This window comes from Ictidomys tridecemlineatus, chromosome 2, assembly GCF_052094955.1.
Source record: "Ictidomys tridecemlineatus isolate mIctTri1 chromosome 2, mIctTri1.hap1, whole genome shotgun sequence".
In the NCBI taxonomy this organism is placed as follows: domain Eukaryota; kingdom Metazoa; phylum Chordata; class Mammalia; order Rodentia; family Sciuridae; genus Ictidomys; species Ictidomys tridecemlineatus.
Genome location: NC_135478.1, coordinates 44,507,831 through 44,531,939, shown reverse-complemented (window position 1 = coordinate 44,531,939; position 24,109 = coordinate 44,507,831). Strand labels below are relative to the sequence as shown.

At 41.2% G+C, this 24,109-nt stretch overlaps 1 protein-coding gene across 8 annotated transcripts in view; it reads right to left on the bottom strand.

Annotated features, from left to right (window-relative positions):
* Arhgef3 (Rho guanine nucleotide exchange factor 3) overlaps positions 1-24,109 on the bottom strand; it is a 311,883-nt gene that overhangs the window by 36,588 nt on the left and 251,186 nt on the right. For 6 of the 8 annotated variants that reach the window (XM_078038366.1, XM_078038365.1, XM_005317224.5 and 3 more), the window contains one exon: positions 5,636-5,743. In XM_078038366.1, the coding sequence (XP_077894492.1) occupies positions 5,636-5,743 (108 nt within the window). Of the gene's footprint in view, positions 1-5,635; positions 5,744-6,620; positions 6,858-24,109 lie in introns of those variants that run through there. The other 2 variants (XM_078038367.1, XM_021731258.3) reach the window with 2 other exon arrangements.

Below are 24,109 nucleotides of genomic sequence, written 5' to 3'. Positions count from 1 at the left end.
GGCAAGAAGACTGAGGCTAGTTTTCTAGGCAACTTAGTGAAACACTGTCTCAAAAATTTAAAATAAAAATGACTGGGTATGTAGCTCAGTGATAAAGCATTTCTGGGTTCAATCCATGGTACCAAAAAAAAAAAAGCAGTATGATTATGAAGTTGGTTTTAAAAAATATGCATGTTGCTGGGGATGTAGCTCAGTGGTAGAGTGCCTTCCTAGCATGTACAAGGGCCTATGTTCACTTCTAACACAGGAAAAAAAAATGCATGCCGCTATATATATAGTAAAAGAACAACTGCCTGAGTACATACTGAAAGGCTAATGTAAGCTTTTTTGGTGATATGGAGGAAGGATTACAAGTGAATCTTACTCCTTTTTTTGTATTTCACTGTAATTTTAAATTTTATGTTATATAATCAAAAGAAAGCACAATAGATGGTACTTTTTTAAAAAATAGGACAAATATCTTCAAATGATATTCAACATAGTTAGCAATACAAAAATATCCACAGCCTAAATATTCACCAGTAGGCCAATTGTGTAAAATAAATCATATCAACACATTAAAATAATATATACATAGTCCATAAAGATCAGATTTTTCCAAGAACAACGGAGATATAATACTTCTTCTCCTACATAAAAACTTCTCATCCAGGTAAATGACAAGAGGAGGATGAAAATAGATGAAACAAAACATACTAAGCCAAAAACAAACAAAGAAAAAAAAAGCATTAAATGAAATAAATAGGGATATTTAAGTTGTTTTTTTTTTTTTGATATGATATTGGGGAGTGAACCTAGGTTTGCTCTACCATAAAGCCACAACCCCAGCCCTTTTTATTATTTTGAAACAGAGTCTCACTAAGTTGCTGAGGCTGGTCTCAAATTTGTGATCCTTCTGCCTCAGCCTCCCAAGTTGCTGGGATTATAGGCATGTGCCACTGCACCCAGCTAGGGCTATTTAACTTTAATGAAAGGCCCAATGCACACAAGAAACTGTAACAGTAACAAATATGAACATTTTTGCACCTAAATGCAGAGCTTGGAAACACATGAGACCAACACGGATGCCACAGATCATCTGTGGTCACCTCGAAGGCAATAACCCCAATGGCAGCCAATCACACAGACAGTGATGAAGGTGGAGAGACTGAGTGACCCCAAAGTAGGCTCAGGGGATGTAAACTATGTACTTATACCCCAAATAATACTGGGAGAAAATTATTAAAATATGAACAGTAGAAGGCTATCCATGTTCTTTTCTCTTTCTTTGCTGTATTTTTTCCATAATGAACATACTTTCATAACAGAAGAGAAAAAAGTTGCTGTCCAAAGAGAATAAAGGGCTACATCACAGAGCAATGAGCACAGCATTTTGTCACATGTGCTGGACTGAGTGCAAATGAGTCCTGCAGCTGTGCACAGCAGTCACAGGAGAGGCAGGGAGAATCAAGCTGCCAGCCCACAGGAAGCTCACTTTCCCACTCCACACCAGGGGAGTACACTCTGGCCCCTATCGGACCTGGGCCAGGTTTTCCTCTCCTGCAGTCCAGGGAGGGAATTTATAGACCCGGAGGGATTCAGACATCTGTGCTCCAGTCTACAGACCCACTAACCTTCCTGGAAAGGAAGCAGACACAGCGCCATGCAGACGTCGGCCTGTCCCTTCCCGACATCAACAAATGCAGCCTTTGTGATGTGGCCCAAGCCCCCAGCCCATATGGGTTCAGGGAGGCAAGAGAGAACAAATCCTGCTGTGTGCTCCAAGGACCACTCACATTTGTGACGGGGCTTTTAGTCTTTTGAGGGAGGCTGCCAGCCCAAAGCTCTCCTGATATCCTCATGGGATAACTGCTCTCCCAAGGAACCAGAGGAAGACCTACTAAGTGCTCCTGTATTGATGAAAGCATTGTGTTCAGGCCTCAGTCATCTCTTAGCCTACAATGAAAAGGAACCTTACTTGAGAGACATAATTGGATATCCAAAGGGATCCATACACATCTAAGATGCCAGGAGCCAGGGAAAAGGAATTCTGCAACAGAAAATCAAGCTGCTCCATGACAGCCCCAAGTCATTTTTGGAAGAGAAAAGGCATAAATAATATATACATGTGGGTGAGGATGAATGGCTGCTTAGAGGCTCAGGCAGCCCAGACTTTCCTGATTCTCTTTCTTCCCTATTAGAAATGTCCTGGAGCTCCAGACAAACTGCAGAAGGATATAAAATTGGTTTACTGAACATCCCTGTGAGGCCTGCTTGTCCTCCTTATCCTTCCTGTTCCTCAAGCTATGTTAGCATCTACACCCAGTCTAGTCGCTGAGGGAAACAGTAAAGTCAGGGAGCAGTTACTGGGATGCTAGGACTGAAAATAATGCTGCAGAATGCAGAATGGAAATAATGTTGGACTGCGTGCCCCAAGGTGAGCTGCAGAGATACCTAGTGGGCAAGATGGCATTCTCCACGCTTCATGGATCATTTGTGGACATGCTGTGTAAGGCTGACTACAACCCACAGGGTGCATTTTCTATTCACTGACCTCTCCACCCCCACCAGGAAACACTTGAGAATAAACATGTTACTCAAGTACTTTTTGTGTCTTTATGCATAACTATATGAATAACTGTTCTATTTCTGCCAGGTTGTTTCTGTCCCATATGTACAGCTAGAGTCAGCAATTCATCATATTTGAAAAAAGTAAATAGAAAAATTCCTTTGCCAAAAAAGAAAAAGAAAAAAAAGATTTTGAAGCTTTGAAAACCAATTTTTACATTTCAGTTTTCCCTCGGGTCTGGCTTTCTCAACCTTGCTTGATCTTAGTCTACTGGATTTCAGACATGATTTCTTTCTTTCCCAATTCTCCAGGTCAATGAAAATTTCCAAGGTGATCAAATATTTTCTCTAATATTTCCTGAGTAGGATTTCCAAAAATAGGAGAAAAGAAATGAAGATTTCCTGAGAAGCCAAAAGAAAGATAGTGAGGGCAAGATCATGGAGGATCTCAAAGCAATGTATCATCAGAGCTGGGCTGCAGTGGGAGACACAGAAGCTGCTTTTCCTAGGAGCATGAATACAAAAGTCTATAGTTCAGGCAAAGCAATGATAGCAAGTGAGGCAAACGGACCAGTGTTAGAAGGAGAGTGGGGGAACATCCGTAGGTGACAGGTGGCTAGTTACTCTGGTCCAACTCATTATTGACACATGGGAACCTAAGCCCATCTCTGCCATGAATCTATAAGAAAGCAACTCCATACAGAACAGAGCAACAGGAAGGCAGGAAGAAGAATATGGTGCTTGGTGAGGTCTTATTCGGTGCCTGTGGAATGAATGAGGACCTCCTGGGCACAGGGTGGGACATTCTAGGGGAAAACAACAGGAAGAGATGGCCAGTGATGGGGGTGTTCCATAATCAAGAGAAGAAAATGCTGCAGAGTGAACCTGAATCACAGTCACTAGAATGCAGAAGAAATAGTCAAATGCAGAAGAAGGCTAAAGAATTACCAAAAAGCAGAACTCAGTGAAAGACCAGACATGAATCAGGTGGTGATGACTCTTTCAGGGGAAGCTGATGGCAATGAGCTTGTCCAGTGGGGCTCAGAACTGGTCATAAAAGAGAGCAGGTAAAGACATCCTTCTTCACTAGTTTTGCAGTCCTTCATCTGGCTCCCCAGTTGACCTTATTCTCTTTTTCTCTGTTCTTCCATAAAAAAGATCAGGGTGTAACTAGGGGCCCAGGGGACTAACCACTGAGAGAAACAGAGCCAAACCTACAGCAAATTAGGTGATGAGGGATTCATTTGGGAGCAACTGTTGGCACAGTTAACAGAGGAATGGGCACCAAGGGATGAACTCTGGAGAGGGATAGCATCTATAGGAAAGTGGCAGGAACAGTATGGACTCTGTGGAGTCATGGTATATTGGCTAAACTGTGAAGAAGCACGGACAGAAATTGGGTAAGGAAGAACCCCAAAGAGTTCTTAAGTCATGGATTTTTGTCACATGAGACATGTCTGGGGTTCTGGTTCACAATTTTCTTAAGGATGCAGAAAGCAAGGATAATATTGCCAAGCCAAGGTATTTGGGAAAAAAAGAATGGCTCACTTGAAATGGTTCAGCTATATTGGGTGAGCCTTTTCATGGCATGATTTCTGTGGGCTTGAGTTTAAAAGAGGACACTTGGGTCTAAGGCCTTAGATAAATCTCAATTTTCACTTTAAAAAAAAATAAACTTCATCAGGAGTTTAAGAATAACTACAGCTGGGCATGGTGGCACATGCCTACAATCCCAGCAGCTCAAGAAGATGGATGCAGGAGGATAGAAAGTTCAAAGCCAAACTCAGCAACTTAGAAAGGTCCTAAGCAAGTTAGTAAGACCCTGTCTCAAAAGATAAAAGAAACCTGGGCTAAGGATGTGGCTAGTGGTTAAGCACCCTTGGGTTCAATCCCCAGTACAGAGAGAGAGAGAGAGAGAGAGAGAGAGAGAGAGAGAGAGAGAGAAAGAGAAATAACTACAAACACTCATTAACTAAAAAATTACTATAGTAACCAATATTTACTACTGAATTAATTAATTAATAAATTATTATTATTATTAAAGAGAGAGAGAGAAATTTTAAAAAATATTTATTTTTTAGTTTTCGGTGGACACAACATCTTTATTTTATTTTTATGTGGTGCTGAGGTTTGAACCCAGCACCCTGCACATGCCAGGCGTGCTACTGCTTGAGCCACATCCCTAGATGGCTAACAAAGGGCCAAAGCACTATAGGAGACCCTTTGAATATACTGTCACATAAATATTTACAACGATTTTACAAAGGAGCTGGTGACATTGTGGCAAAATTTATCCATAAGGAATAAAAGTGAGAACTAGAGATGTTAAATTACTAGCCCAAGGTGACAGTCTTTCAGTGAGGCAACTAAGATCGGAGCCAAGGTACTTCCACTCCAGGGTCTAACCCAGGGATCAGCAAACATTTTCTGTGAAGGGCCAGATGGTAATTATTTTTGGCTTTGTGGGCAATATGGTCTCTGTCACAACTATTCAACTCTGCCATTGGGGTGCAAAGGCAATCACTGAAAAAGTACAGATGGGCATGACTGGGTTCCAACAAAACTTTACTTATAGATAATGAAATCTGAATTTCATATAGTTTTCATATATCAAGAAATACCATTCTTCTTTCCTGCTCCTCTCCAAACATTTAAAAAATAAAGCCACCCTTACCTCATAGGCCATAAAAACAAAATCCAGGTGGCAGGCTACATTTTTTCCACATGCTGCAGTTTGCTGACCCTGCCACCAGGTTCTGTTATACGTCACCCCCGCCCCCCCCCCCAGCTCATATCATGTGCTGGGTTTCTTTTGAGCACATACATAGTTTAGGACAAAACCTGTAAGAGAACATCTAGATGAAGCATATGCCTTGGAAATACAATCGTGAGGAAAAATACAAGAGAAATGGTTCTGACTCTGCCTGACTTTAGATTGCAACTTGAAAACACTTTTCTTCCTTTCTGCCCTCTCATCTGTACTCTTACTATTGAGACAAGCATTGAATTTGGTCAGTCTGAAAGCAGGGGAAAATCTGGGTAGTATAAGGATGCCCCTTTCTACAGAAAACCACTGTGTCCATCTTACCTGCAGAGTTTGGCTGAAGCGTTTTAATGGGGTGGCCTTCACAGGTGGGATGAGGTTTGCCAGAGATGTGACTCTGGAAAGGGGCTTGACCCGTTTATTACTAGGTTCCTGTAAGGGGGGGGAAAAAAAGGAAAATGTCAAGGTCAATTCTGGAGACAACCTTATTCTACCACACAATCATGTCCCTCTTCATAAGCTGCTGGTTGCACACTAAATTGTGGAACATCAAAAATGCCCTGTCTTACTCCAGCTCTGCAGAGGTGACCTAGCTTAGGAGCCAGGAAAGGATAAATGACAGGGGATGTCAACAGAGGCAGCTTCTGAGAGAAAAGCACAGGGCAGGGATCTCCTTTTTCCCCACCCACAGTATCTGCCAGCTCTTTATTTGGAAGCCTCCACTTTGTAAAATCATCTTTCCTACTCCTGTAGAGAAAAGTGACCTCTGATTTCCCATTAAATGACCTTGTTAGGCAGGTGTCTTTTGTTGCTTGTGGTTTCATCTTTTTTACAAACCATTTCTCCATTTCCCCTAAAGCTACTCTTCTTTTTCAAAGTGGTCTTTCAAAAGCACAAAGATTGCTTTTCTTAATTCACTAAGTTAAAAATCTATTTTTTAAAAGAAAGGAAGTTTTATTGCTGGGATCCTATGAAAAGTATCTTTATATTTACAATGTATTTTAAATGCATTATTTAAATATTAATACTCATAAATATAAACCTAATTGCAAAAGACTATGTACAAGGAGAAAATTGTACCATGGGCATTCCTTTCTATACTATTTATAGCCACAAATTTTGAACATCCCTCCACAGAAAATGCTATTTGCAAATCTGCAAGTTACTCCCAAACTGGACGATGGGCAAGAGACAGCCTACCCATCCCAACGACTTTAAAGACAAGAATTACATAAATAAAAACAGCAGGCTATGGGGAACAGAGAGATGAAAGACAAAACATTTTCCAAAGACAAAGAGAACAGTTTACCCTTGTCTTCCTAAGCTCCATCTGACCTGCAGTAGATGCTGGACAGCACATGAAGACACCAGATTTTGATGGAAAAAGCCAAAGTAGCCAGTTGTGGCAGACCTCAGTCATTTGCAGAGGGAGCCCCCAGGTGCTCATCTTTCCTTTTCAGCCATTGCTTTCAAAGTTTTGAGGGGTTAAACCAGAACTTCTGATTCTTCAGGACATCCCTGCAGAATATTCTGAACATAGCAGGTGCTTGGAAAAATCCTTTGTAAATCTGGAATTCTGCTGAGAAGCTCTCCTGTCATTTTATGCCCTTGCCAGCCTCAAAAAATTGTAAGTCTTCTCTGAAATAGACTGTCCATGAGTTCTATGGTATTTAAATAGAAAAATTCAAAATTTTAACCCCCTCAAAAGTTCAAAACACTTCCACACTGTGACTAAGAATGACTTCATAATTTCTCAAAGCAGTCATATACTTTTCTAAGAGAGAATGAATCCGGGCTGCCGGGGACCTCCCTGGCTTCTTGGCATGCAAAGTTGAACAGGCAGTAGAAAACTCTCAGACCACCAAGAAGGCTTAGTTCTAAAATGTGACAGAGGAATCTTCCAACATAAGAGACACTGTGTTACAAAGATGTAAGTATTGAAGAGAAAGGTCTAACAGTCTTTCTTTCAGCTGACAGTGCCCTTCAGGATGCTCTCTGTCTGGTGTCTGGCTCCTGAGCATCTGCGCCTAAAAGAGGACTTTTTTTTTTTTTTTTTTTTTTTACGTCAGAGCTGCACCACCAGCATTGAATCCACGCATGCGTGCACGTGCACACACACACACACAGCCTCTTAAGCATCCCCTGAATTTCTCTAAATGGCTCCTATTTTGGTTTGGAAATGCTAAGATCATGATAACTCTACCTTTGGTGGCATAAACTGCATTGCAGCAATTGAGAAGGCAGAGGATTCCCTGGGGTAGCGGGACTTGGTCTCAGATAATCCTATATGTACTTCAGAGTCCAGAGCCTCTGGTTCTCATTTTTGTGGCTGAAGTTGTTGGGTCAAAAATTCTGTATCAGAATGGAGAGGTTGAAAGGCAAATAGCAGCTAGTTTTTTTTTTCTTTAAAAAGGGACAAGAAGACGCTGCATACTTGGCAAGTTGAGGGATGATCCAGTTCTGTTCCACCTGCTGTGTCATCTTTTCTAAGGTTCTGCTGACTTTGCTGCCCATTTCACAAAACCCAGTCAGATGGGCATTAGCTATGTAGCTATAAAGATATATGTATAATGCAACTGTGGGTTCCTCTGAAGGTTCAGCACAGTGCTGCTACAGAAGATTCTAAACTAAAACTGCTTTCCTGAGGCATTGCCCATTTGCAAGTGAACATCAGGCTGCTATCTGGTAATCTTAAATTCTCAAGTAAAGAAGGACTGAACCAGAATCCATTGCTATCATCCAGCAATACAGGCAGGTGTAAGTTCAAAAACAGAACACTTCCAGGTTATTGGATCTTTGTAGGGGGAGATTTTTGCCTGACTCATGAGGGAAGTATGAATTATGGTGTTCTCCTTGAGGGCTTCTGTGAAAATAGGAGATTAAGAGGAATTCTTGGCCTAATTTGATTTTTCTTTTCCATTTACTCAGTATGTCTCCAGCTACATTTTACTGCTGTCTAAAGAGAGCCTTCAGGGAAAATGTTTCCAGATTCTAGATAAATAGCTCTACTGAGAACTAGCAAATGCAATACCAGGGATGCTTTCAGGCTTTGCAGAGAGACAACAGAACAAAACCTACAGAGAGGCTTCCTAGTCCAACAACTAAAGCTACTAAAGCTACCAGATCAAATTGGGCAAGATCAATGCCTACTCTAGGAACAAGATGTCCTGTTTCAAGGGCACACACCAGCTCGACCACATTATTTTAAGAGAGGGCAGGAGGGCATATCACTAAAGAGGTTAAAAAAAAAAGATTAAAAAAAAGCAATGAATATTCTCTGTAGGTATTATTTCATGAATAACAATAGTTTTGTTTCATATTTTCTAGATTTTAAGACATTTGTTTTTCTTATTGCACTGGCTAGAGCCACCTGTATGTTATTGATTATAAGGCAAGATAGTGAGTGTACTACTCTAATTTCTAATACTAAAGTGATTATTCTTAAGATTTCATCATTATATATATTATTATTATATTATGTTTGCTGAAAGAATGGAAGAGTCATTGTTTATTGAGAAGAGATAATTCTCTCTGTACCAAGTTTGCCATGAATTTCTATTATAAATTGGCATTGACTTTTTTTTTTTTTTTTTGGTGGTGCTGGAGATTGAACCCAGGGCTTTGTGCATGTGAGGCAAGCACTCTACTAACAGAGCTATATCACCAGCCTGGCCTGGCATTTGACATTTATCCAAAAAAAAAAAAAAAAAAAAAGTTTTTTTTTTTTTTTTTGTCTATTCAGAGAGCAGGGAAGCTGGGAAAAGGAGGAAGAAACTAAAAGAAGGGAAATGTGGCAAAAAGGGAAAGAGAATGAAGAAAGGCATACAGGTAGAACTGATCCAGCAATTTAAAATACATTTTAGGGTTACAAACAAAATGGATTTTGATATTCCTTCTGAGAAACAATGATTTTTATATTTTCCTCCCAAGAGGTAAAAACCAAAACAAATTGATTGTAACATAAAAAAATGTCTACCAATGCATACAACCTGGCATATTTCTTCCTTCAAAAATAGTTTCAATGAAATAACTATGATATTAATGAGGAAACCCTCACTAATTTCCTTTGTTTTTTTGCAGCCATAGTGGGGATGGAATACTAGGAAGATGATCCATGTTATGTCTGCAGCTGCCCTGAGATTCTACCTTCACTGGGCTACAGATACGGCCCAGGAGGGGCTGGAAACGCAATCATGTGCATAGGGAATTAGACTGCTGTACTGCAAGGAAGAAGTGAGAACTGACTGAGTCAGTAGACATTTTACCCAGGAGTTGATGGAGTCATATAAAATAGCCTTTCAAACACTTGGAAATATTAGGGAATCCTTTATAGGACTCTGTGTAGGCTGGAAACTACTCTCCCAAGAGTTTGTCTAATATACCTCGTCACCCTATAGGTGGCTTTCACTATCTTCATATGAAATAAGAAGTTATAGTCTCACAGTGACTGAGAAACTTTAGCTTAAATAAATAATAATAATTTAATACTGGTCATAGTAACTTATCTCAGTGCTTGACATATAAAATATATTAGTTTACTCTTACCATTATCCCTACAATTTAACTACTATTATGATTCCCATTCTCAAGATAAAGAAACTGACGCATGGAGTGGTCAACTTGCTTAAAGTCATTAAGCTTAAAAAAAAAAAAAAAAAAAAAAAAAGGAGACGAGGATTTAAAGCCAAGGCAGCGTACTCCAGAGCCTATGTCCTACACCAGGCCTAGCTTTTTCTGTGAGGGGCCAGAAAGTAAGTAATTCAGACTTTGTGGGGCATCCAGCCTGTCACAACTACTCATCTGTGCTGTCAGTCATAAACAATAGGTACAATTATGAATGTGGCTAAAGCCCATTATACCTTTATTTATGGACATGCAAATAAAATTTCAGAATATTTTCATGTAAAAACATGTTTCCTTCTTTTTCACCTATTTAAAAACAGAAACTCTTAGCTTAAGGCCCATAGGATGTATGCTGTATCTGGCTTGGGGTCACCCAAAGACAATATATATAGAAGCCTCACTCTCACACATAAGCTAGATTTGCATATTCTCCCTGGGGCTGGGCATGCAGGCTCCTCTCCTGATGAACAGGGGATATATATGACTTTACATTTTGTATGAGTGAACCTTATCCTCCTGCATTTTATTCTCTTAATTTTCTAAGCAAAGTCCAAACAAAACACCAACGTTCCCTGATCATTAACATGTACAAATAGAACACATTAAGAAATGACATGATGCCTGGGATTTACTTTAAAATAAAACAAAGTTGGGGTAAGGGGATAGAGATTGATTACAGGTCGATAGATGTCAAAACCAGGTGTACCACACAAAGGACTCAGTAAGCAATCCCACCTATGGTACAAGCCAAAATTCTCCATGGTAGGAAGTATTTTCAAAATTTTTGTGGTACTGGGTATTGAACTGAGAAGCACCCTACCACTGAGCTAACTTCCAGCCCTTTTATTTGTTTATTTATTTATCTATTTATTTATTTATAGATGGTATCTCACTAAGTTGTTAAGACTGGCCTTGAATTTGAAATCCTCTTGCCTCAGCCTCCAGAGTCATTGCGATTACAGGCATGTGCCACTGTGCCTGGCACATGGTTATTTTTTCCCACTTTTTTTTTTCTTTTTTTTTTTGAGAGAGAGAGAGAATTTTTTTAATATTTATTTTTTAGTTTTCGGCGGACACAACATCTTTATTTGTATGTGGTGCTGAGGATTGAGCCCAGCGTCACGCACATGCCAGGTGAGCTCGCTACCACTTGAGACACATCCCCAACCCCCACTTTTTTTTCTTTATTATGCTTATTTATTTTTACGTGGTGCTGAGGCTCAAACCCAGTGCCTCTCATGTGCCAGGCAAGCACTCTGCCACTGAACCACAACTCCAGCCCTTTTCCCACATTTTTTAGAAAGTACTTTTTTTTAATGTACACAAAATGGTTTTGCAAATGTACAAACACTGTAACTAGAAATAAACAGATGTCACCCAAGTATTTTATGTCATTTGTTAGTACAGGCCTAGTGAAGGAGGACACCAGAGAGATAGATGTCCATTTGTTAGTACAGGCCTAGTGAAGGAGGACACCAGAGAGATAGATGTCCAAAACAGAAATCTGGTAAAATGAAAACAACAACAACAACAACAACCTGCTGAATTTTAGTACCTCTTAACCAATACAGACTGGACTAGGAAAAGGCCCTCAATGCTTGGATAGTGAAAGCTGGAAGAACTACTTCACAACATTTAAATTCCAGGGCAGGCATCTTGATGAAGAAGCAAGCACCAGCCCAGCTGTCAGATTCCCTGAAGTCTGTCTTATTCTATTGACTTGTTTATTTATTCCCTCTCATTAAGAAATCCATCAACAGGCTCCTGATCACTTAACTCCATAACATAAAGCAATCTAATGGAGGTGAACTCTGATTTATTTTGGAAACACACAGAGAAAACAGAGGGCCCTTCAAGGTCAGACTGCCCATGGACAGGAGTCCTCTGATCCTGTTGTATTTTTTTAAATTTACGGACATGGTTTGCTTTCTCCCACCCCCATCTTTTCTATCTCCCAAATTCATGCTTTTCTCTTCATTCTTACAATAACACTGTCTTCTACTTAAGAGGCTGAGACTTCTTATCAGGGCTAGAGTCTCATTTCCCCTCTGCCTCTCTCCAATCAAATAAGTTTAAAGTTTAAATTAGTGTACCATTGCCTTGACTTTATCACCCCATTCCCCAGGGCCAAACAGCAGTTCACACTGTTCTACAGCTTATGGGCAAGATTCTCACCCTTCAAAACATCTAGGTCACCACAAATACCCTTGCGTTCTCACTTCCTTTGACATCTCCCATTGCCAAGTCCTTCCTTATCCTTCCAAAGGCTCTCATTTACCAATGGCCAATACCTCTCCTGCCTCTGCTTCCTTCCAAGACACAAACTGTACTTCAAATAGCCCTATCCCTCCTCTTCCGGGGACATAACAGCTTGCTGTGTAGCATGTCCTTCAAAAAAATTCCTACAGATTCTCCCTCTGGTGTTAATGGCATTGGGAGGAATCGGCTGAGAATAAGCCATCTTATTTTTAAAACATTCCAAGAGAGAGCTAAGATTATTGTCCCCATTATACAGGTGAATATGCTGAGGTTCAAGGAGCACAAGTACTTCCACAAGGTCACATACCTAAGGTGGCAGAGACAAAATATTGACCAAATGTTTGATTATATGCCTCTGCTAAGCTAATTTGCCCAATGGCTAATGATGAGGAGCACATGGCACAGTCGCCTTATGAACAGTGAACTCTCAAGTGAACAGGACCCAGAACAAGATGGACAAACCTACATGTATTTTACTAAAGATGATTTCCCCTCTAAATTCTTTGCCTCTATTTACAAGTAAACTTATCTAATTACTCAATATATGCATAATCTTTCAAAAAATTGATTTAGAAATGATTTTAGATTTACAAAAGAGTTGCAAAAATAGTACAAAGTGTTCCCCTACACCCTTTTACCCCACTTCCTCCAATGTTAACAGCTTATATATCCAAGGAACATTTATCAAAACTAAGAAATTAACATCAACACAAAATTTAACTATAAAAGGAGTCATTGGGATTTCAACAGGTGCCTCGCTAATATCCTTTTTCTTTCCAGGATCTGATCTGAAATCCATATTATATTTCATTATCTTATCTCCATAGTTTGTTCCAATCTGTGAGAGTTCCTTAGTTTTCTTTCTATCAGGATGTTATAGCTATCTGACACTTTTTTTTTTAAATGTGTGTGGCACTGAGGATGGAATCAGAGGTGCTGTACCACTGAGCTATACTCCTAGCCTTCTTTACTTTTTATTCTGAGGCAGGTTCTCACTAAATTCCCCAGACTGATCTCAAACTAGCAATCCTCCTGCCTCAGTCTCCCACGTGGCTGGGATTATGGGCATTCAGCTCAATGTCCAGCTCTCTGACACTTTTGAGGAGACTGGTTGGTTATTTATAGAATAACTCTTGATTTAGATTTGGCTGATGGTTTCTCATGATTAAGTTTGGTTTATACATGTTTTGACAATTTGATGGAAGGATGTGACCTTCTCCAAACATAGGTTAGAGTAGGCCCTAAATCTATTTGCTGGTCTTCTCATAAGAAGGAAGAAATTTAGGCAGAAATGCACAGGGAGAAGATGACCATGTAGTGAAAGGGAGGCCAAGATCAGAGTCATGCATCTGCAAGTAAAAGAATACCAAGGATTGCCAGCAAACTCCAGAAACTAGCATGAGGTAAGGAGGGATGCCCCTGTAGGTTTCAGAGGGACCAAGGCTGTGTTTACAACAGACTTTTAGCCTCTAGAACAGTAACAACAACTTTCTGTCCTTTTACATCAGTTGGCTTGTGATACTCTGTTATAGCAGTCCTAGGAAACTAACACAGGTAGCATCTGGGGGTTTCTCCATGGTAAAGTTACTACAGTGCTCTTTGTAATTAATACATAAGTTGGAGGAGACACTCTGTGACTATTTGTATCATTTTTAATCCAACTCAGTAGTGTTTACACAGTTTTTGCAAACTGGGCTTCACTGAAGAGTACATATATCAGCCTTGGGTGAAGCATTTCCACCTGGTGGCACAGGGAAAACCAGTATATGGATCCAGAGTAAGTGTTGGCTGCAGCTGTCAGGGAAGTGGGCAGGGGTGAGGTGATGATCAGGCAGGGCAATTTGGATGATCCACACAGGCAGTCATAAAGTGTCTGGACAAGAAAGAAATAGGGTTGGTGGGGATGTAGCTCAGTGACAGAATTCTTGCCTAGCATGTGAGAAGCCCTGAGCCCAATCCCTGGTTCTATAAAATGAAAGACAAGGGAAAAAAAGAGAAGTGGGATTGTAGAGATAGGAAAGGGAACTTCCTTACAGCTCACAAGTGTCTATTCATCTTATTTATGGGGTTGGGGGAGACAATAATGAAGTGATTGTTCTAATTCCAAATTTTCCACTATTTTTTTCCTGTTCTCTTTCCCCTGGCACAGTTAATTAACCTTATATCATCTGTTACCAGAAGATGAAAGGCAAATAATGAGGCCCAAATTCCAACGGAAACCTGGGTTCATTGATTAAGACTCATGTGTTTCAGAATTATTGATTTCTAACCCACAAGGTGAGTAGAAGGTCCTCCAAATTTCCTCTACAGACCCTTGTCAGTGATTTTAATAAGGAATGACAGGTTTTGTGGTTTTGAACTGCTCCTGGAGGGATTCCCCCATACCAACTGTGGAGGCTGGTCTCAAATATGGAGGCCACGCCCCTGTGTTTGTTTTTGCCAGCTGTCTGGCTGCCCTTGACCTTGTACTAGGCATCCAAGGGGAACTAGATTTCCTTTTTGATGGAAGGGCTCAACTCCCCCTACACATCAGGTGCTATGAGGAAAACGCTCTAATTTCCTTCCTTAAATGAGAAAAGAAAAAACAAAAGCTAGGGTTTATTTGTTTTGTTTTTGCTAACAGAGAACAAGAAGAACTTGGATAAATAAAATCCAGGGAACACCCTGAGTTAGTTTAGACTCATGCCCAAGCGACAGACAGACTGTTACACTGCTGGGTGGAAGCTCTGATGACTTCTCCATCCTTGGCTCATGGAAGTGCAAAAGCAGATGATGAAGTTGCCCCAGGATGTTGTGAGCAAATCTACAAATTAAACCATCAACTCTAAGGGCTATAAGATTGAAAGTACTGGGGCTGGGTGTGTAGCTCACTGGTAAAGCATGTGCTCAGCATTCATGAGGATTTAGGTTCAAATCCTAGGCACCAAAACAAAATCCTGAACATATTAATGTTAGAGAACTGACATTTATTCCCTGTATATCAAGCTTTCAGGTAACATGGCGGGCAGAAATGTATAGCATTTCTGGACCCAAACTCTTTGAGCCAATGGGCATCAGAAGCCAAGTGAGCAGCTGGGGCTTCTAGGCCAAAGTGGCTGCTTTTATGGGAGTGCTGGTTAAGGGACAGACATCAGGAGGATAGCTGGCTGAGCTCAGATGATGCTGGCATGAGTCTCTGAAGCCACAACCAGGGTCTCCGCCCCAAATACAGCTTCCCATAAAAGAACTCATTCCTATGACCATTTCTGGAGCCCTCTTGACTCCCTTTTCTTCAAGTCTCCCCTGTGTCCTTCAAGTCCACAATACACCCTGGTGAAATACTACAGCTCTCTCAAGTTTACACAAATTAAATGGCAAAATGAAGGGAAGATGGGGGTGTGGGGCAAATGAGATGAATTTCATCCAGTACCCCTTGGAGAAGCCATGCATTTTACCACTGTGGTGAAATGAGGACTCATGTCCATGGCATATCATTTTGTTTCTGAGAGAAGACTTAAGCAAGGGATTGCCTTTATTCTTCTCATGATCACTGAAATTTTTTTTGCCCCCACCTTGAAAAAAGGATCTTGTCCTACTTGCTTGACTAGAGGGAAATCGTTTTTTTATTTTTATTTTTGCCAAATGAAGGTTTATGGGCTAGAATGGGAGGGAAAAAATAAAGAACTTTGGGAAATCATTTAGGAAAACATGGGGCTCTAAGAGTGGGAGCAGTAGCAGCCTCGGTTATGAATACAATCTCTCAGCAGTGCCAGTAAAATAAAACAGAACCACTGTTTCAGACTGTAGTTTTGGCTAAGGTTTCACTCCTCAATTACTTTCAAAGTTATTCATTTTTGTCAACATTATACGGGTAAGTCAACATTTGTCCTGGCAGCGAGCCCATATTGTCATTCTATTAGTCTGCTACTGGTTAAACTGGCCCAAGATTAAACTCATCTAAAGATTAAACTCATCTAAAATAATGGAGTTTAGCAGAAAACGACGTCAGAGTTCTCTTACCCAGAATGTTACTATTACTTAACCTTAGGCAGAAGGAGAAACACACACCCAGGGTAAGTTCCTTTTAGTAAATGCCATCCCCATTGCCTCAAGCTCATCTTGGTCATGCCCAGCCATGGTGCCACAAACATTCAGAGAAAGAGGAATGTCTTTCTGTGGTCCTTGGCTCCACACCTGCCTTTCAACTTCAAGCAAAGCTTTTACTCTGACGAGGCAGAAAAGATCAGCTGCTCAGGGTTGAGGCATTTCAAAGTTTGACCTTCTGAAGAAGCAGGTGGGCTGCTAGCAGAGTTGCATCTCAGTGACTCTTTCAGGAAGGCCAACCTTAGGTCTAGAAATGTTATAGCTTTCTGTCTACCATTCTGCACTCATCTCCAGGTCTGGAAAAAGGGGCTACAGCTAGACATCCCTGGTTGGATGATGCCAACAAGGCTAAGGAAGCTCTCTGTGGCTTTGGTGTTGCTCAATCAGTCACTTCCTACAGATTTCTTAGAAACCCCTGGGTGGGATATAAGCTCTGCCCATGTTTATCTCTGTCAAAGAGATATCCTGACTCAACCCTTGGTCTGGGCTGGAGGGGAAGGGAGAAAAGGATGCTACTGGAGGATTCCATCCCTGCCTTAGGGTTCACTGATACATACAGACCCCAAGAGTACTTTAACGACATTTTCTGGGTTTGCTCAGAGCTAGGAATGAGTCAAAGGCCTCTGCAGCCAATGACAAAGCACTTACCACTATAGCCTAAAGAATGTGTCAATTCTTTGCAGAGGCTCTAAGGATAAAATATGAACCAACTTCCTGTCCAGAGACCAATATTCTAAAACTCTGAGCGAACAATGTAGCCTCTATGAGCACAGTTTCCTCTGCTGTGAAAGTGAGGATGACACTCTTACCTCCTCACCATTGCCAGGAGGAGCACATTAGAGTACATGTGGATGTGCCTGGCACAGGCTTGCCCCATAGGAAGCCACCGGAAATTATTAGAACACTGCCCTTATTTCTAATGTCCAAGAAGAGGTCTGGTCTCTCCTCCAGGCAGCTCTCCTGCCCATCTCTGCTCCCTGCAGCACTGGATTTTTGCCTTAGGCTTCCTAAGTCAAATTGTTACAAGCATACCCTGGCACTGTGTGGCCACTGAGACTGCTATGAGACTGTGTATTTTGATTCTACATTCCTGCTTTCTCTTTCTTCCAGTGGCTTTATCATCTGTTTAGTCAAGCTCTGGCTGGAAAGAGCAAAGGTGGGAGTGGCTTGGCAGGATCCAAGGCTGTGTTGGAGGAGAGGAAAAGGTCAGTGGTGAAATCCCAAGATAAGAACATGAGTGGGAGGAAAGAGCCTAGTAGATGGGTTTTGAGGTCTGCATGGAAATATCACCCCATCAACAGATGCACTGATTATGGACCAGTAGAGTGGGTATACAGTATTTTTTAATTTTTAACTTTGGTCCTAGGTATTGAACCCATTGGTGCTTAACCACTGAGCCACATCCCGGAGACCTTTTTATTTTTTATTTTAGGCAGGATCTCACTAAATTGCTTAAGGCCTCACTAAATTGCTGAGGCTAGCTTTGAATTTGAGATCCTCTTGCTTCAGTTTCCTGAGATTGGGATTATAGGCCTGCAGCACCACATCCTGCTGGCTTCTAGAAAGGACCACCCAGAGCTTCACACATATTCTTGTTTTCATCCAACTGTCATCTTTTGAAGCTCAGCTTTATCTTAGTATCTCAGAAGAGAAAAAAGAAGTACAGAGATAAAAAGGGATAGATCAATGTCCCAAAGAAAGGACAGATTGTTCTAGCTCAATCTGGAATGATCAAACACATCCCAGGAAAGCAGTTGACAGGTCTGACATCAAACAGAAGATGTGGCAGGGACTTAGATTGGGTATAACCTACAGAGACATTCAACCAAAGGCACCAGGTGTGCAGGAGGAGATGGATCCCTTTCTTTCTGCCCAGTTGGTTTCTGTTTATGACAAGAACAATGATTTTGAGCAGACAAACCTTGCAGTGCTGTGAACTCCAGAGAGGAACACAAAACACGTTCACAACTACAACCTCTAACTATTCTCCTAGCACCAATATTCCTTCAGATGTTTAGCCCATGTGTGTCCTCAGCAACATATGCCCACACTTAGAACCAGGGAACATGGCACTTGGGTGTTTTAGAACATTCTGCTCCTAACTGAGAACAAAATATATCCAAATCTGATGATTCTAAATTAAAAAAGAAATCTACTAAACAACCACTTGGGATTGATTGGATTGGGAATACATTTTTTTTTAAATTTAAAATTTCCTATTTGGGATTTCAGACATTTTACCACCCACTAAGCAACAGTATGCAGAAAAACAGGGTACAAAGCACGCTGTTCAAGAAACAGGTAGGTAATTCACAATGGATTCACATGGCCCTTCTGTTGTCCTCCACTCCCTGAAAGATGAACAGATGAAGAGCTTCAAAACGCTATTTCTTGAGAGGGGTACTCAAGCAGAACATAAGACTGATTGACAATGTTGAGACAGTTTTAATTTTGTAGTGCATTTTTAATGACAGGAATTTAAAAATGCCCACTAACAATGGATTTTTCCACAGGCTCATGACAAACACTGGCTCTCAGTGCCGCACATTTGCAACCCTGAAACATAGTAATTATGTGTTATTTCTAAGTCTCAGCAATTAATATGCAGCCAGATGTATCATTATCTACAGCCTATTAAAATTTAGAAGCTTGTGAATATGAAAAAGAAGGTATCAGATGACAAAGGTGACAAGGAGCCTTGGAGACCTGCCTCTGCACCCCTCATCACTTTCAGCTCATTTCAATAATGCAGTGATAATCAAGAATATGGGTAGACAATGGCAACTGACTTAAAATACAGAATACAAATCTGTGACTTAACTATTGGGTTTGGTAAAGAAATGTTGGCTTAGCTGCCAGAGAGGAAGAAGTAAGGGGTGCTAACAAAAATTTCCAGAAGAGACAAGGACAGTTTTGTTGAAAATTCCTATGTGTGGAGAAGGGCAACGTTTGTTCTCATGTGTTTTCCAGTAAGGGCCATTTACAGGGGGAAGGATTCCTTTAGGAAGCTGCAGGGTATCTCACCTGGCAAATGTCTCCCTGGTAAAGGTTCCTGAGCATCTGCAGATGGCAAAGAGTAAGGGGAAGGAGTGAGGGACACTCCTGAGTGTACAGAGAAGAGATGTTTCCTGGGGCAGCAAGGGCCTCCTGACCCTGCAGAACCTCAGTGAATTGTTACTAAATAAATTATATGCTGACAGAGCCCCTGTCTACTCACAGATTCAAGCAGTTTTCTAGAAACAGAGAAACCATCTCACACCTGCTCCAGGTGTGAGTCTTCTAGTTCTGAAGCACTATGTAAACAGCAAGGACCTATGGGGAGGGTAGGAAGAGGAACCAAGAAAAACAGAGCCAGCCACCATCACCAGTACCAGGTGCTGGCATGTATTTTCTCATCTATTCTATGCAGTCACCCCATCATTCCATTTTATAGAAGAGGAAGCAGGTGTTCAGAGAAGTGAGATCTTGCTCCAAATCATTCCTAGTAATTATCTGGCAGAACTACAATTTGAATCCAGATCTACCTGACATGAAAGCCTTTCCTGCCAGGATACACAATTTCCTCTTATTAATAATGTAATAGTAATATACATGGCAGCTTTGTGCCAGGCAGTGTCAAAGTGCTTTCTGTGAATGGTATCCTTAACTTCTCTTTAGTGCTATTAATATACCCATTTCACAAAGCAGATGACTGAGACCCAGAGGTGTTAAGAATTTGTCTAGGGTCATACAGCCAGGACCAAGCCCAAGGCTACTACTCAGCCAGCCTGGGTTCTCAACCACAGCATGGCTCTTAGTTTCCTAATTCATATGGGAACCTTGAAGGAAACAAAGGCTAGAGGCAGTGGGGAGGTGGAGACTGAGGCAGAAAGTGTTCAAGTAGAAGCGGATGATTCAACATTCAAGCCCTATAACTCTGGCATCTGCAGTCCCTCTTGGTTCCTCTGGAGCATCTCAGAGAGCTTGGCCAGGTACACAGGTGTCTGCTTATGCCCCCCAGCAGGGGTACTCTGCTAAGCGCACACCTGGGGACTGGTGGGTGGCATCCAGCAACAGGTCCAGTGAGATGGCCTGCTTCTCTACTTGCCTTTTCTCAGGTTGATGGTCACTACCCATATGTTAGTTTTGCTAATGACTCAAACTCAAGTAGAGGTTCTTTGAAGGCAGAGAGTGTGCCTTTTGTTTTCTAAACATGGGGGGAAATGACATATACCATCAGGTCTCAATACATATTTAGTGACAACTAAAGAATAGCAGGAGTCATTTTTTTATTTGTCCAACTCTTTACCAGCTCATAGCCATCATGCTATGGAGTTTTCCCACATTTCCAACAAAGGATTTATTTATAAGTAAAGCTCCCTGCTAATGAACAGGGCATGAAGAACAAGTAACCTAATCCACTCCCATCTCCTTGTCTTGGGTCTGTGTCTGTGGTTGGCCCTTAGCTAAGATTCTCAGATGAGGCTTGTCAGGCAGAAGGTGCCCCCATGGCCAGGGTGCTTCTCTATACAAAGGTCACACAGCAACTCTTGTTTAAAACGTATTCTGGGAACAACTAGAAAAACCACACAAGATTTTTTTTTTTTTTTTTAAATTCTACCTGGCAGGAATGAATGTGAAGCTTGCCAATGTTCTTGGGACATCTTTTGTTAAAAATAACTAACATCCATTGCCATCTCAGATTCCTGGGAAACTGAGTGGTTATTTCCTACAAAGGAAAAGAGTGACCTGAGAGCAGACCCCTTGATAGGGATTGCCAGCCACAGCATCTACTAAACTGATCTACATTCAAAACACACTACTGTTGCTGCTGCTGATGCTCTATTGAACACTTGCTCCGTGGAAGCCCTTTGCATGCCCGCTTGATCTTCACAATTCCCTTGGAAATCTCACTTTACAGATGAGGAAACTGAGGTGTAGAGGACCGATGGGTCCAATGCTCTCCAGTGGCCTAGTGGGGATTTGAATTCAGCTTACTCTGGTCCTGAAATTCAAGTTCCTCAACACTACACTCAGGCCCAAAGTGAAATATAATCTTGCCCAATCCTTCCCCCTCAGGGAGAAGGAAAAAAGGAAGAGGATAGGTAAAATGATTGCAGCTGGAATTAGGGACCTATCTTAGAACCTTTGAAAAGAAAAAATAATTAATGTTCTTAGGGCAGAAACTTTTTTTTTTTTAATGTTGGCTAACAACTAGTCCAGGATCCTCCCCTTACCCTTCCCTCCCTCCTCCTTTTCTTCTTTCCTTCCCTCTCTCCTTCTTCCTTCCTTTTTTTTTCTGTACTGGGAATTGAACCCAGAGGTGATTTAGCTCTGAGTTATAGCCCCAGTCCATTTTTTTTTAAAATTTTTTAAAACAGGGTCTCACTAAGGTTCCAAGACTAGCCCCAAACTCACAATCCTCCTATCTCAGCCTCCCAAGTCACTAGGAATATAAGAGTGCACCACCACGCCTGGCTCAAAATAATTTTCAATGACACATAAAAGACATTTTTATCTACTTTAAAGTCTTAACTCTGAAATCTAGGTCCTATATATAATATCCAAATTTTAAGTTTAGTCTGTGACCAATCCTTTTAGAGCTTGCAGAACATACCTATTGCAGTTTCTGAACTCTAGGTACCACTTAGTATTCCCCTTCCGCCACAAGTACAGATTACCTGAGCTATTGTGTATTTGATGTTTCCTCAAGTTACTTTTTACTTAGGTAAACTTATAAAAATATACAATATCACTACTTACTCAGAAAATTATCACCTGCTAAAACAGAAACTTTAAAAAATGAACACTATTAAGTTTTTGTCAGATACTCTTGTTTGCCTGAAGCTTCTGAGCCTAAGGCCTGTACTTTGTTAAGAAGGAAAATTAGCAAGTGATAGAGAGGTGTTAAAGACATACTAGCTCCAAACTGAGCTTGACATAATTAGGATGGGAAGAGAATGGGAAAGTGATTGAAAATTATTTTGTGCCTCAGCAATTTAGAAGGACCCAATCAACTTATCAAGACTCTGTCTCAAAATATAAAATAAAAAGGACAGATGTAGCTTGGTGGTTAAGTGCCCTAGGCTCAGTACCAAAAAATAAAAAAATTGTGTCTCGTCTCCATATCATTTGAGCTGCCACAAGAGTATGAATCCCACCTTCTGGGAAATAATGATCTAATCTAATCTTTTCATTCCAGAAGCAAAGATTCCTGAGAGGCTGAGCCTACTTATGCACTGTCACCAGCTAGTAGGGGAACTCTTGTTAAGAGCAAGCTCTTGTTAAGAATCAGCTTAGAAATAAATGCTACATTTACACAACCTTCCAGGCAAGCTCCTGCTCCTTGATGTAGGTCCCAGAACAGAGCATATACATAAAGCATTCAGAGACTAATAAGAGAAAACAAGTCTCTTCTCTATGTTTCCGCCTTCAAAGTTTTCAGATAAGTCACCATTCAACAGCTGAGGCAGAGGGAGGTGATGTCTCACCATGTCTGTGGCTTACATGTAAACCACCATCAGTTGTTCCAGCTTCTAACAGTTCATTTCCTTCTTTACAGTGGTTTCCAAACCCTCATGCAAGATCACACCCAAAAGTCCCCAAGAAAATCAACAACCAGCAAGGAAGATAGCTGGCAAGGTACGTGAAAATGAACCAAGACCTCTTAAACCAAACAGGATGTCGAAGACTCACCCACACCCCTCCCCTACCAGGTGAGGTCAGGAATTAAGAATGAGCTGGGGGTATGTAGAGCATACAGGAGGCCCAGGGTTCTATCCCCACCACTGCCATGGGGGCAGGGGGAGTCTACACCAGTGACCTCTAGTTACCTTCTCTGTATCTGCCCTTGGTCATTCTTAGCATGCCTGCATTGCTTAGGGATTAAAAAAGGTTAGCTTGTCAATTTAAGATAACACGCTAGAGAAGGGATCTTGCACTGGCCTTGAGTTCAGACCAGAAAGCAGGCAGAGGGAAGATTTACCACTTAGGCCCCTTGGTCATCGGGCCCAGCTCCATCTCTTTCCAACCACTGGCCTATTCCCTTTTCCTTCTATGGCTTCTTCCTCTGGAAATACTGTGAACTTCCAAATCTAACAACAGGTGGCAACTGCTAAGTATTTACCATTATATATATTTTAAGGTCCTGACAAGTGCTTTCAGTTTTATTTAACTCAATTAGGTTGTCAACCTCTAGTGGTATCTATGAAAGAGAACCTTCAGGAAGTGCTGTAGTTTGCCTATTTTTCACCTCCTCTGCACACATTACAGTTTAGAAAGATATCACGTAAAGATATGCCACCTCATGTAGAAAAGGTTGTGGCCTCCTTCTTTGTGGGCTTTTATTTCTTTTTCTTTTAAAATTCTAACATTTATCTCATTTCAAATATAAAGCAAGGGCTTGCTTGTGGTTGGATCTTTTGGAATGTAGACCAAAGTCAAGGCCACCTGTCCACAGGCCTGAAGATGAAGTCACTCTGTGCAACTTTAATGGGGTTCACTTTGAATGCCTTCCAAATAGCCAGTGCTGCTTACAACCCCACTCAGGAACATGACTATCTTGAGTCAACAATGTGGCCTGCCAAGAGGTCAAGGCTGGGCAAAGAGGGAACTGTCATCTTGCCCGGACTCCTAATCTCTCTAAAACTCTGTTTCTTTGGTTGATAAAGAGGATAGCATTTGCCTTACCAACCTCCCTCAGCTGATGTAAGGTCCAAAGGGGATAAAACATATGAAATTTGAACAAGGGGTAGCACTGCTATTCTTTAGTGAACACAATGAAAAGGAGAGGGGATTCTCTGATTGTAACATCCCTTCCCCCATTCTCTACATCCCCAAAAGCCATATACATAC